Here is a 13,681-nt window from a genome sequence, read left to right on the forward strand (position 1 = left end):
GTTTAGCTGTGTAGAATTTTCTTCCTAGTATTTGTAAGACTAGTTTTAAGTTAATATTTCTCAAGAATACATTATAAAGAGAATCGTATGTACAGTCTGTTCGTCCAAAAAGTTATAATGTCTACGTTTAGTTACGTAAAACTACTATTTCCATTGTTTCGTGCTAGTGATAAAGGTAATTATCTTTCCCAATATAATATTATATTTAAGGATTCCTTGGAAAAGTCATAGTGTTAACTAACAAACTTAGATACTAACGTTTACATATTTTGATCTCTGAACTTCTTATTTGTGTTTTCCTGAAACCAAAAAAAAAATCTCCACAACAATACCTATATATTAAAATTTAGCATCAATCTAAATATCCCAATTCTACTTTTTAAAACATTGTTAAAGTACACAAGAGTGATGTATTGACTATTCATCCAAATAGATGTTAATGATACAAATTAAAAATACATGATATGATATACGAAAACTGTGATGAATGTGGCTCAGATAATAAAATAGTAAAACCTAAATCTTTGTTGGAATTATTGCAACAAAATTTCCTTTTCGAGCTTAATAAATGTATGTGAAACAGTTGTGGTATTTTTTGTTTTTTATCTTCTGGCTTTGCACAACAGTTGTGGAATAAAGTTGAATTAATTATGTGGTAACAAATAAATTGTCTATGATTGTCTGACTGATTGACGTCTTTGTCAAATCGACTGACGTCTGTCATTGTCATTTAGTTTATTTATATTATTTATGGAGTGTAGAGATAGATTGGACATGGGAAGTTGATTTGCGGATTTTGATTCTCATTTATAAATATAATAATTTTCGACTATATGAAAGTGAAAATAAAAATTGTTACTTTGAAACTGCATTTTGCTTACCACTTCATTCATTAGAATGCCACAAGTTTTTCAAGTACTGAGATGTTACAAATGTTCCATATTTCAGGTATGAAAAATACGATTTTGTTCCTCAACCCATCTTACAGCACAGAGGAATTTAAAGCTTAAACTCCATCACACAGGTCACACATCTGCGCAGGTTGGTGGACTTAAGGACTGCTTTAGATTGTCTCCGAGGATTTAAAATTTCCTTTTGAAGGATTCAGAGAATTGGAGATAAAAGTTTACTAAAGTTCAGTCCATCTAGTAACTGCTAGTCAGTTACTAGATGGACTGAACTTTAGTAAACTTTTATCTATCTTTTATATTAGCCTAACCTACTAAGTCAGTGAAATAAATTTATAAAATTAGGCCTTACCACCTTTTTTAAACACTGCAACAATCACAGCACCAACAGAATATGTGTTAATTCTTGTCTACCTATAATGTAATTCTTAGTAAAATAGATCAATATCTAATGGGTTTTCAAGTTTGTTTTCTAGTGTTTTTATCTCATTTATAAGTTTGTCTAAATGACAATATACATACTTACATAAGTTATTTTATTAAAATAGAAACAATTCAGTTATTAAAATGGTATTAATGGTATTTTTTTAATATATGATGCGGTGATAGTCTTTTGAGGCATCAACTTTCCTGGTGTGGAGACCGAGCTTAAAGCACAAAGTTACGTGCATTTCGCAAATTTAAATATACCTAACTTACTTTAAACAGATCTCTATAATGTCCTCAACAGTATGTATTATGTATAAATAATACGATATTGCATAGTAACACGTTTATTGAGCTAGGTAGCAAAACTTGACAGTTTTTACATGTGTTAATTAAACTACCCACTTGGTTTTACTTTTGTTAAGAAAAGGTAAACAAATGATGTAGATACTTATATATGACATACCTTTCCCCCAAGTATGTCATGTAAATTAACTAAAGTTTAACAATTTAAATCAAGAAATCCACAGTACACTATTAAAAATATAACATAAAATTAAACAAATAAAGTAATCAATTTAATCATTATTTTCATTAAAACAACTGGGTCTAGAATATGGAACTTTAGAATGAACATTTCGTTTAGTTCTGATCTTCCCCCCTGACGTTTCAATTTCAGCTGATTTAGGTATTCCTAACATCTCTTCCCATTTTTCTGCACTTGGTATTTCAATAATAGGATCATTTTCTGACTCTTGCTCTGATCCGCTTCCTAAATCATTATTCTGTTCATTTTGATCAATCTTATCTTCCTCAGTCTCTGCATTACTCCTCTCATTGTTGTTTCCTCCAAGTATGTCACTTGTTTTCTCTCTATTTTGTACTTTAATTATTTGATCTATATGACGCCGTAAAACTGCACCATCTTCAGTTTGTACTCTGTAATTAGATGGGCCATCTTTTTCGAAAACTTGACCAGGTAACCATTTTGGCCCGTTTGTGTAATTTCTGTACATTATTTTTTGTCCCACATTAGTTTCTCTGTTTTTCTGTTGTGCATTATTTATTATTTGACCTTCAACCTTTTTATACTGCAGGCTATCAGGGTGCAAAGAATCTAAGACCGTGCGTAGGCGTCTATTCATCAAAAGTTCCGAAGGGCTTTTATTTGTTTTAGAACACGGAGTCACCCTAAGACCTAGTAACATATTTGGAATTTTTATTTCCCATGATCCATCCATCTTCCGAAGCTTTTCCTTCACTGTCTGTACCATCCGTTCTGCCAAGCCATTAGTGGCCGGGTGATAAGGTGCGGATGTCACATGTCTAATTTTGTTAGATTCTAAAAACAATTTCATTTCTGCGGACACAAAAGAAGTTCCGTTATCTGATACCAGGGTTTCACAAATACCATGAGTAGCAAATAAGTTCCTTAAATGACGAATCACTGATGCCGAGTTAGTACTATTTGTCATTAGCACTTCAGGCCATTTAGAAAAAGCATCAACTACTATAAGAAAAGTTTTATTCATAAATGGTCCTGCAAAGTCAATATGTATTCTGGACCATGGTCTTGAAGGAACGATCCACTCGTGTGATGATCTTGGAGGCATATGTCTATTTTCTAGACACCGAGTGCAATTATTTACTAATTCATTTATATCATCGCTCAATTGTGGCCACCACACATAACTTCGGGCCAATGCTTTTGTGTGCACAATTCCATTATGCGTAGTATGCAGCATGCGTAAGATGGTTTGTCGAAGAGGTCGTGGTATGACGACACGACAACCTAATAATACACAACCATTTTGTAGAGAGAGCTCTGATCTATGTAACCAATATACTCGTAAATCACGATCGTTAACTTTGTTTGGCCATCCGCTTTGTAGAAAGTGAACAACTCGGGAGAGAGTTTGATCTTTCTTCGTTTCAGAGCATATCTCAAGCGCGGTAAAAGGGAAATCACTAAGATTTTCCGCCATCAGTAGTATTTCATAGAGAGGTTGTTCCTCTTGATCTGGTACAGGTAGCGGCCATCGACTTAAACTGTCTGCATTGCCGATTTCCGTTCCTGGTCGATAAGCAATGCTATAATCGTGCGCAGTTAATGCTATTGCGATTCTTGTCAAACGAGGTGATAAAATACATGGCATTGGCCTTTTTGGATCGAATATTCCAAGTAGGGGCTTGTGGTCGGTTATCACAGTAAAATTCCTCCCCGCTAAATAATTGTGAAACTTTTTAATGCCAAACATAATGGCAGTCGCTTCTTTGTCCAACTGTGAATACCGTCGTTCGTGGGAATTTAATGTCCTAGAACTCATTGCGATCGGTCTTTCTTGTCCGTTTTCCATCACATGCGATAGCACTGCCCCAACGCCATATTGTGAACTATCACACGTAAGAATTAGTGGTTTGTATAAATCATAATGAACTAATGTGGTTTCAAATGTAAGCAACTGTTTAGCTTTATTGAATGCATCTCGTTCCCGTTGAGTCCATTGCCATGTTTGAGACTTATCTAGTAGTCTATGTAATGGCTCAAGTATAGTTGCCTTGTGGGGTATAAACCTTTCATAAAAATTATACAGTCCTAAGAAAGCCTGTAACTCCTGGACATTCTGTGGTTCTGGCGTCTTCACTACAGCTTCTATTTTACTTGGAGCTGGGTGGATACCTTCTCCATTAATCACAAAACCTAAAAATTCTACTTTTTCTTGAGCAAATTTACATTTGCTCTTGTTAAGACGAAATCCAGCCTTTTGTATCCTGTCTAGAACAGTTTCAAGTCGTTGTTGCATTTCCAGCATTGTAGGACCACTTACAATTATATCATCAATTAAGACTGCCACTCCTTGAACTCCTGCTAGCAATGCTGTCATGAGTCTCTGGAATATTCCAGGGCAGGCTTTGACTCCAAAAGGTAACCGATGTACGGAGTAGAGACCCTTGCATGTGTTTAATGTTAACATTTTAGCAGTGCTGTCTTGAACTTTCACTTGTGTGTATGCTCTATCAAGGTCTAAGGTTGTAAAGAACTTCGCACCTGCAACTGTAGCAAATACCTCATTTGCTGTTGGCATGGGGTAGGTGTCCGACTCAGTTGCTTGGTTGACAGTACTACGGTAATCTCCACATAACCGAATGTCTCCAGACTTCTTTATTATTGGCACAACAGGTGTTGCCCATTCTGAATAAGATAAAGGCCTCAGTACACCTTCAGCCACCAAGCGATCAATTTCCTCTTCAACTCTAGCCTTGATAGCATATGGTACTGGACGAGCCTTGAAAAACTTAGGTGTAGCACCAGGTTTGAGATGTATGGTCACTGGATCTCCCCTAAATGTGCCCAGTCCATCCCTGAAGATGTTGCTGTATTTTAAAATTGTCTTCTCAATGTTCACAAGATCATTGTTAGCTATAACATTGATATTCAATGCGATATTCAATGGGCCCAGCCAATCCCTTCCCAGAAGATTGGGGCCCCGACCCTTTGCTATAATAACATTTAGTGAACATTTGATGTCTCTGTATTGAGCTTGTAGTTTAGCTTGGCCAAGTAAGATTACAGGTGTATCTGTCCATGTACGTAGAGTAAGGTTCACCGGTTGAAGAGTTATATGTTGGTTCTGATGTTCTATATTCTTCCAAGTGCATTCATTTACTAATGAAAAACTTGCACCTGTGTCTACCTGCATCACAACAGGTATATTCTCCAATGATACTTCAACAACAAATGGTAATACTTTGGTTTCACAGTTAATGCTGTAAATACCATTCAAGTGTGTATCTGTGTGTTCATCATTTGTGAAATTAATATTTCTCTTTAAAGATTTCTTCTTTACCAAGCAAATCTTCTCAATATGGCCTCGCTTCTTACAGAACCGACAGGTGGCATTTATAAATCTACATTCACCACCATGACGATCACCACACCGAAAACATAGTCGTGTATTTGATCTAGTTTGTACTGCATTTATGTCCATCTCTTCCACTGAGGAGCTTTGAGTTGTTGTTGCTGCTGCACAGTTTGTACTTGTGCTGCTATTTTCTGTACCCATAGATGAATGAATCATATGGTAGTCTTTTCCTGCAGTCTCTGCTGCTAACATGGCATCAATAACATCTTGATAATGCAGGTTATCTTTTTTCAAGAGTTCATACTGTAGACGACGATCTTTCATACCACACACAAGCCGGTCACGTAGCATCCGTTCTAATTCCATAAAATTACATTTTGAGCTAATTTTCCTCAACTGTGCAATATATTCTGATGCATTTTCATTAGTATTCTGGTTCCGTGTGTAGAATTTATATGACATGGAGATTTCATTTGGCTTTGGGCTATAATGTTTTGTTAAAATTGTTTCAATTTCAACAAATGTCACATCACTAGCTTTCCTTGGTGTAATCAAGGCCAAAAGAGTCTCAAAGACTTCCGCTCCACACACAGTAAAGAAATTCGCTCGTTTGGCGCCGTCTAACATGATGCCATTAGCCTCAAAACAAAACTTTAACCGGTCGATGTAATTGTCCCATACATCCGTTTTTTGATTAAATTCATTAAATTTCACTGATTTGTGGTCCATTTTAATTAAATTTTCGCCTCGTCGCCACTATTATGTATAAATAATACGATATTGCATAGTAACACGTTTATTGAGCTAGGTAGCAAAACTTGACAGTTTTTACATGTGTTAATTAAACTACCCACTTGGTTTTACTTTTGTTAAGAAAAGGTAAACAAATGATGTAGATACTTATATATGACAGTATGTAAACTACCAATCTGCATTTGTATGCACAGCCTAAACCCTTCTCGTTCTGAGACGAAACCTGTTCCCTGTAGTTGAATAGTAATGTGTTAATGATGATGCTGAATGGGTTTTTTATTTTAAATACTCTCCATTTACCCATTTTGTTTCCTAAAGTAAAAAGTTTCCTATGTAGATGTGACCAGAATGCAAAGCTAGTTCTGTGCCAAATTACAAGCAACCTTTCAGTTCTAAAATTATGATATAAAAGAAGTTTATTTCCAGTGTCTGAAAGATATTTCAGTAAATTTTTTTCGAGTATAAGTTATTCATCAGAATGGAAGCAGCCAGCCTCGCTCTCATCTCCCGCAAGATAGCAAAATGATTGTAAATGTTGATGTTGGAAAAGAGCAACTACTGAGTTTCTTGCCGGCTCTTCTCGGTAGAATCTGCTTTCCGAACCGGTGGTAGAGTCACACAAACATGCATACTTGACGTTTCAAAAGTGCTTATAAAGTAGGCCTACTTGAAATAAATGAATTTGAATTTGAATTTGAATTCATCAATACACATTTACAACATTAAAGTTAAATTAAAAAGAAAATTACGGTTTAAATCTTAATCCTTTCATTAACCTTATAATCAATAAGTATATATTTATGCATAAACTTTTGAGACAATACATGCAATTAATGCAAATATTTTAAAAATTAAATTAAATGTTCCTTTAAATCTTTTGACCCATGTAGTATGTTTTTTTTTTAAATCAGCAGAGATTGAGAGAAATGGCCAGTATGCAATGCAAATGTAACACTTTAAGTGTATTTGTTAGTAAATCTTGACTTATGTGATTTTAATAGGTACACCAAACAAGAAAAGATAATAAATGGAAATGCAAAGTGTGCGGTGAGAAGCAGTCATTAAAAAGACACTATAACATAGGTACTGCTAAAGATTGTAGGATACATGTTCAAAAGCTCAACAATATGCGAGGGGATATAATGGAAACCTTAAAATTAAAGGCTGATTCAGACAGTGACTTTGAAGACGACACAGAAAACAATACTAAAATTATAAGTACTCAGGTATTAGCAAATAATACCAAGAAAGAAAGTAAATGGACAGCTTATATTGAGAAAGAGGAAATCGTTGACGAGAAAGACCCTGAGTATATCGACAATATAGAAGTATGTTTGGAGCTCCCGAATAAACGAAAGATAAATACGAAAACTAAACGGTTCAAAGTTCCAAAAGTATCCAATAATAATGATTGTTATGAAAAGACTAATATTATGAATAACTTATCCACTTTAAATAGCGATGAGATAAATAGTTTTAATCTTAAAAACAATTGCACCATCACATATACATACGATACAAGTAGCGTTAATAATAATTTGGAATCGAGCAGAGCGAAAAAAGATGTAAATAAAAGTGCTAATTTTCAAACAAATAAAGCCTCTAAATGGGCGCAATACGAAAATAGTGATCATTTTGAAGACACCGAAAATGATAGAAACTACACCATAGAAAATAAAGAATATTTTGATGACCACAGACCAAAAATTGTTGAATACAATAATCCAAAAAAAGAAAAAAATACGGTATACAATGAACAGAAATATATAAGAGATGGCAATGAAAAAATAAACCACTTTCTAAAAACAGAAATTGATACCCCTCCCTTACCTAATAAACCTATATTTGCCTTGTGTGATGATGATAGTGATTTAGATAAAATTTTAGACTTTTAAATTATATTTTGTAGCAAGAATAGGAACCCATAATAGCCCATTATTATTGTGAATAAAAAGTACATAGGTAATAAGCTTTTTTCATATTGCTAAGGATAAATAGGTACTTCCGCTAACGTTGCATCAACACAATGCATTATTTCATTTTACAGTAAACATAGTATTCACATTAAGCTAAATTACCTGCCCACATATTATTACATAAATTCAGAGGTTACTTAAGTGTTCCTAACTAATTTTGTTTTTATATTATTTTCTTAATTCACCTATTAATTTAATAAATAATTTATATTTCGATATTTTGTATTAATTTAGAGTTCATCATGTGCATACTTTTTTACCACAGACTACATACTTATACTTATAAAAAAACGTTATAATATGCATATTTGAATATTTATACACTAAAAACTATTTTATACAGATATTGGTATTATAGGACAACTAAAAGCAAATTAATTCATTATAGTGACATACGATTGAATCTAAAAATACAAATAAGATAAAAAATCAAACAATTTGGTTGGAGGTTTATCATTTTTTATTAATAAATCCGATACACAGGATATTTCACAAAATGCTAATGCTGCACATTATTGTAACTAAGATATTCAAGGTTAGCATATAGCATTTTTTTTCTTTAATCACATGTTACTGTACTTGTCTAGGCTAGGTAAAATGTCACACTGCATTTCAGACAAATTGCTATTTTTATAAAATCTCAATATTTGAGATTATCTCAATACCTCAAGGATACCTACCATAGATCTAGTGACATTTTATCTATGCGCAGTTGACATAACAAGCCCTACCAGAATATCGAAATTAATACATTAAGAGGAAAGTATAGGCGGGATTATCCGTACAAATGTATTCCCCTATTTCCTACCTGTACGGCTAGCATAGGCAGGACAACTATCTCTCTCCCTGTGCTAGCCCGGCTGGATCGATATTTTTTTTTTGTAAAATCTAAATACTTAAGTAGACATTTCGCTATCTTTTCTTTTTTTTTTGAAAAGCTAAATAGGTACTATATAATAACCTGACCCTTTAAAAGTGACCACCTTACAAGCGCCACGTGGAGAGGAAACGAAAACATTGAAAAAAAAATTACAAGAGTTGAGGAACCTAATCGTAACCTTTATTTAAAGGTTTATCCCAAAAATAATTGGATCGGTTTAGTTTTGTACGAGAAAACAGGGGAATGCGCAAAGTCGATCTCGTCAAATTTTTATGGAATAAAAATTTGTCTGAGCTACAGCTAGCCCTATCGCACGTGTTTATCTACTGAAGAAGGCAGGCTCAGCGCGACAGTTTTTTCAAAGACCTATTCACTACATTTGTCCCAACTATACCATCTTCTTAGTCGGTTGCAACATCCTATTTTTACTTTCAACATAATTTTATTAATCCACCTTAAGGATATTACAACCGATGTAAATACGATTTACTTTAGGCAAGGCATCCCTACGAGCTTTGCGTTTGTGCCTCTAGTTCAATTTCAATTGATATATAGGTCATGCCATGAGAATCGAATACCATAAATATCGAAACGAAACCCAGATAAAATATTATTTCTGAAATTATAAATAGGTACTACCACCTTGTTTTAAAATAATAATGCCCTCGAACTCGAAGTCAGTTGCCTGCCGAAATTGTTATTTACGTCCATAAACGCAAAGCTCGATTTTCAACTATACAGTATAGTCTAAGGATAAAACCCTTATTCATCACATGGCAACAACTTAATATCACTTTTCAACCTCTAATAGATAAACATACTTCAAACTTGTTTTCATCTATATCTATCTTTACAAAACCTATGGTTTGTTCATTTAATTATAGGTATAAGGGAACTGGCGCACAATGCGGCCACGACTTATAATGTTCGACCTTGGTCGCAATTCAAAAAGGCCTGATGACAATGCTCTTCTGTAGCTGCTTTAGCTGCATTTTCAGTACCAGTATCTTCAGAATGGGCTTGGAAATCGATCAAGGTACACCAAAGTACCTACACAAATTAGGAATTTCATGTCCACCGAGTTAAAGAAAATGTTAGCAAGACGGACTGCCATTGGTTGTGGTCGATTGCGTAATAGGTAGGTACGCGCGATCCGTAAATAGTTACTAAACAAAAGTAGTCAATGGAGAAAGGACAACTTTGATATAATATAATATATATTTTGAGCAAGAACCTTTAAATTTTACCACTTTGAAACAATTAAATTCATCCCAAAAAATAACGTTTTTTCCAAAATTTTATACATTTTGGAGATTGTCCATTAAACCATAATTTAGTAAATCTATCTTAAAACAACAAAAGAATATATATAAGGAAAACCGGTTAAGTAGGTACTCATGAGTCAGACTCCCGAAACTTTTTATTTATTTGATAATTATTTCTTTTAATTCTGTCTTAATTAAGAGTAAAGGTGTAGTTTTAAAATGAGAAATCTTGAGGCTTAAAGGAAAATGACCTTAACTTTGGAATATAATATTATGCAAATATGATAGCCCATTTGGCCTACAAACCTTACGTTATAACTCGAACCCTTAATTTCTGGAAATACCTAATCCAACATTGGAATTATTATGGAAAACTCATTGCGCATTTAACTTCAAAATTTAACTTTTCACTGAGTTATACTAGATTTTGCTACAGCAGTTAAATGCTATTGATATTATTCAGTAATCATAAGTTTCAACAACAGACAAGGTACAGACAACCGCAAGCTATTACAGACAAGGGGCCTGCATATACTTACGGACTGACTGACATCACCAATTGATCATTTAAAAGTTAAGTTTTCCCATTACGTGGTTCGTAATGGATTTAAAAAAAAATCATCAAGTCACAAGATTACACAATTCCGTTCTTTAATAAAATGTCACATTTCAGAGAAATAGTAGGTATCTGCAATCATTTATATTAAAAATTCTTTTTATTACTGGCCACAAAAAGATAATGAACATTCAAATATTTTTGGACAGTCTCCTTCATAAGACAACTTAAATCACCCAAGTTTTCGGATTTCAACACTATGGAGTATTTAAATCAGTAGATAATAACTATATTACATGTAATACTTTACGGTAGCGACGCATTAATTTGTAATCATGTCTACTAACTTTACACAATTATATATTGTAAAAACATATCTAAATGTAGGAAGACTTCTCTTTAGATATAAGTGCCTACTATCTATGACAGATTTAATATATGAATATATTTAAACCGACTACGAAAACGCGAAGTGTATCAAAATCTTGACGCGATACATAAAAATATAATAAGTAGAGTATTATGCTATCATAGTCGAATAACAGACTCGCGGAGTTTCTTTAGGTATATAGCTATATTACTTAATATAATTATTATAAATTTATATATCATAGTACGTCTATTTAAACGTGTACTGACAATTTTCGATTATATAGGAAGCCCTACAAGATTCGATGTAATTTATTAAAATCGAGTTCATTTGAGGATGATTCAAATCACTGTGATTTGAGACACCCAAAAAAGTTTCAGAAATCGAAAGAAAGTAAATAAATAATAACATTTTTTATCATGAAACATCGACTAGGTAAATTGCGAACCAATCATTAAAATATTCTTACTATCCCTAAATAATTAATTTATAATAATATTTAATGAAGAACAATCATTCATAGTGCCTAAAACTTTTTTTGTTAGCTCTGGCCTTGTATCTCATAATAACAACAACTTATAATGTTATCATCAGTTGAATAATTTTTCTATGTAAGTTTACTTCAGTTCTTTGAGATATATGCTGATCACCATTTACCTTCTCATCTCGACCTTTGGGCTGTAATTATTTGTTTAATTCTTTAAACAGTTTTAATCATAATTATTATGACCTAGATCCCGCTTTACTCACGCACTGTTATATGCATGCACGTATAAAGTATAGTCTCGAACCAGACCTTGGTCCTTAGGTATGGTCTACTCAATCCGAAGTGGACTGGACGGGTACTCAGATCCGAAGCTAGACTGACCAAAACAGCGCGATAGAACAACCGGATCTATACGGTGCTCGTATAGGTAATTAACAAAAAATAAACATTCCTGACATCTTAAAATCTGCATTATTAATAAATACGTAAGATATGATTACACATATGTTTTGAGATAGGTATATAAACATATATATTATACAAGTGTTTTCTTCAGTTAAATACCTAAAGATATCAATTATAGTCATAATTATTATGAGTACCGCTCAAAATAGTTTTAATTCTAAAATATTTAATTTAAATCGACTAGAACGCCATCGTATGTCGGCGTCGATGCAACTCTCTCGCTCTTGCATATCGACGACCATATCCACTCAATCGCCAGGCTCTGAAAAAGAAAGAGGTTGAATTGAATATATCAAAAAATAAAAATTGTAACGAAAAAGAGGTCCTATTACCTATTATTCCCGTAATGAGAAGCTTATATTTTAAACCAGGACACAACAATTTGCCAACCCTTAATAAATCATAATTTATATTTAAGTAAAATGATAAAAGTGAACTCTTCTTACCTTTCACTATACCCAACTGGTTCGCCTCTGTACATCATATGGTCATCTTCATATCGTCTACTTATGTCTTCATTACTTCCTGCTGGATAGAATAATATATTTTACTGAACCGATGCATAGAATTTAGGAAATCCAAACGTTTTAAATTCCTTACCCAAATATAAGATACTTAATATATTTTCTTTTTATCAATTTTATGCACACGCTTTTGAGAAGAGTGGTTTCTAAATGTCTTATCTAAATGCCTTTATTATTGAAACATCCCAAATGCATACATGCATTACAGGCAGTTCAGTTTTTGTTGGTTTAAGTCTATTACTGATTCGGAATGTTACTCTTATTTATAATGATTTAGCTTGCCATCACCATCTACATATCCCTAATAATTGTAAAGGAAGTTAGCTATCCTCAGTTATTTTTCCAAGAATAAATTCAAAAATATTTGGGTAGTTGAACCATTTAAATAATTCTATAACGCTATGCTCACCCCCTGAATTAGAATGCGAGAATCTCCTGCAAGATGGTCCGCGACAATTCAGCAGCTGATGCAACTGATTATGGAAGTACTCTTTTTCTGATGCTGTTAGATGTTTCACCCTGTTTTGTGTCTCGAACGGATCTGGAAACAAAATATAGCAAAATGTAGGTACGAGTATATATCAGTCAAGTCTTCATCTTTTCGTAGATATGTATTTCACAGATATAGTATGCATACTAGTTTTGATGAGCATTTCGAATCAAATTGAGATACTTACCAATCCGTAAATTGTAGTATGTAATCAGTCCAGTTACAAATTCACAGTAGAGTAGATTGTGAGTAGCGTTGATAGTTCTCACGCAGTTGTATGTGTTGTTGGAGGAGCTCATACAAAAGCAGAAGGGACCGGCTGTCCATAGTGGTGCAGTTCGCCAATGCTCGTTATCATGTCGGAAACAATTCATGCGTTCTGATTCACACAGCCTCTCCAATTCAGCCTTAAGGGAAAAAAATATTATTCAGGTACATTTAAAGTACATTAACTTTATTTCTCATTAAATTTAAGTTGCTACAATAGTTTATTTTAATTATATATTGTAGCACCATTAGCTATCCATATTAGTTTGACTACTAGAATAGTAGTACTACAAGAATCTTCATACCTTCTTTTTTGCTTTTCTCAATTTCTTTTTTAATCTTTGTTCTTTCAGTTTTCTTCGCTCGTCTCTCAACCTTTGTGCTGCTTCCAAATAAGTGTTGACAACAGGTTTTATTTTCCTACAAAAGAATTTAGCGCTATTAAAAAACA

General features: G+C 33.4%; 2 protein-coding genes across 4 annotated transcripts in view; one reads left to right on the top strand and one right to left on the bottom strand.

Moving 5' to 3' along the window:
- The first annotated feature begins 763 nt into the window (after positions 1–763).
- On the top strand, positions 764–8,140 carry LOC120637908 (MRN complex-interacting protein). Its single transcript, XM_039909968.1, has 2 exons — positions 764–948; positions 6,952–8,140. The coding sequence occupies exons 1-2, from the start codon at positions 898–900 to the stop codon at positions 7,843–7,845; spliced, it is 945 nt and encodes a 314-aa protein (XP_039765902.1). The 5' UTR covers positions 764–897; the 3' UTR covers positions 7,846–8,140.
- A 228-nt stretch (positions 8,141–8,368) lies between these two features.
- LOC120637598 (extracellular sulfatase SULF-1 homolog) overlaps positions 8,369–13,681 on the bottom strand; it is a 119,832-nt gene continuing 114,519 nt past the window's right edge. The window contains exons 13-17 of one of the 3 annotated variants that reach the window (XM_039909459.1): positions 13,536–13,650; positions 13,151–13,370; positions 12,886–13,014; positions 12,396–12,474; positions 8,369–12,211 (exon numbers count right to left, since the gene is read on the bottom strand). In XM_039909459.1, the coding sequence (XP_039765393.1) occupies positions 12,130–12,211; positions 12,396–12,474; positions 12,886–13,014; positions 13,151–13,370; positions 13,536–13,650 (625 nt within the window). In that variant the 3' untranslated portion in view covers positions 8,369–12,129. Of the gene's footprint in view, positions 12,212–12,395; positions 12,478–12,882; positions 13,015–13,150; positions 13,371–13,535; positions 13,651–13,681 lie in introns of all 3 variants that reach the window. The other 2 variants (XM_039909458.1, XM_039909457.1) reach the window with 2 other exon arrangements.

The sequence above is a fragment of the Pararge aegeria genome, chromosome 4, assembly GCF_905163445.1.
Source record: "Pararge aegeria chromosome 4, ilParAegt1.1, whole genome shotgun sequence".
Classification (NCBI taxonomy): domain Eukaryota; kingdom Metazoa; phylum Arthropoda; class Insecta; order Lepidoptera; family Nymphalidae; genus Pararge; species Pararge aegeria.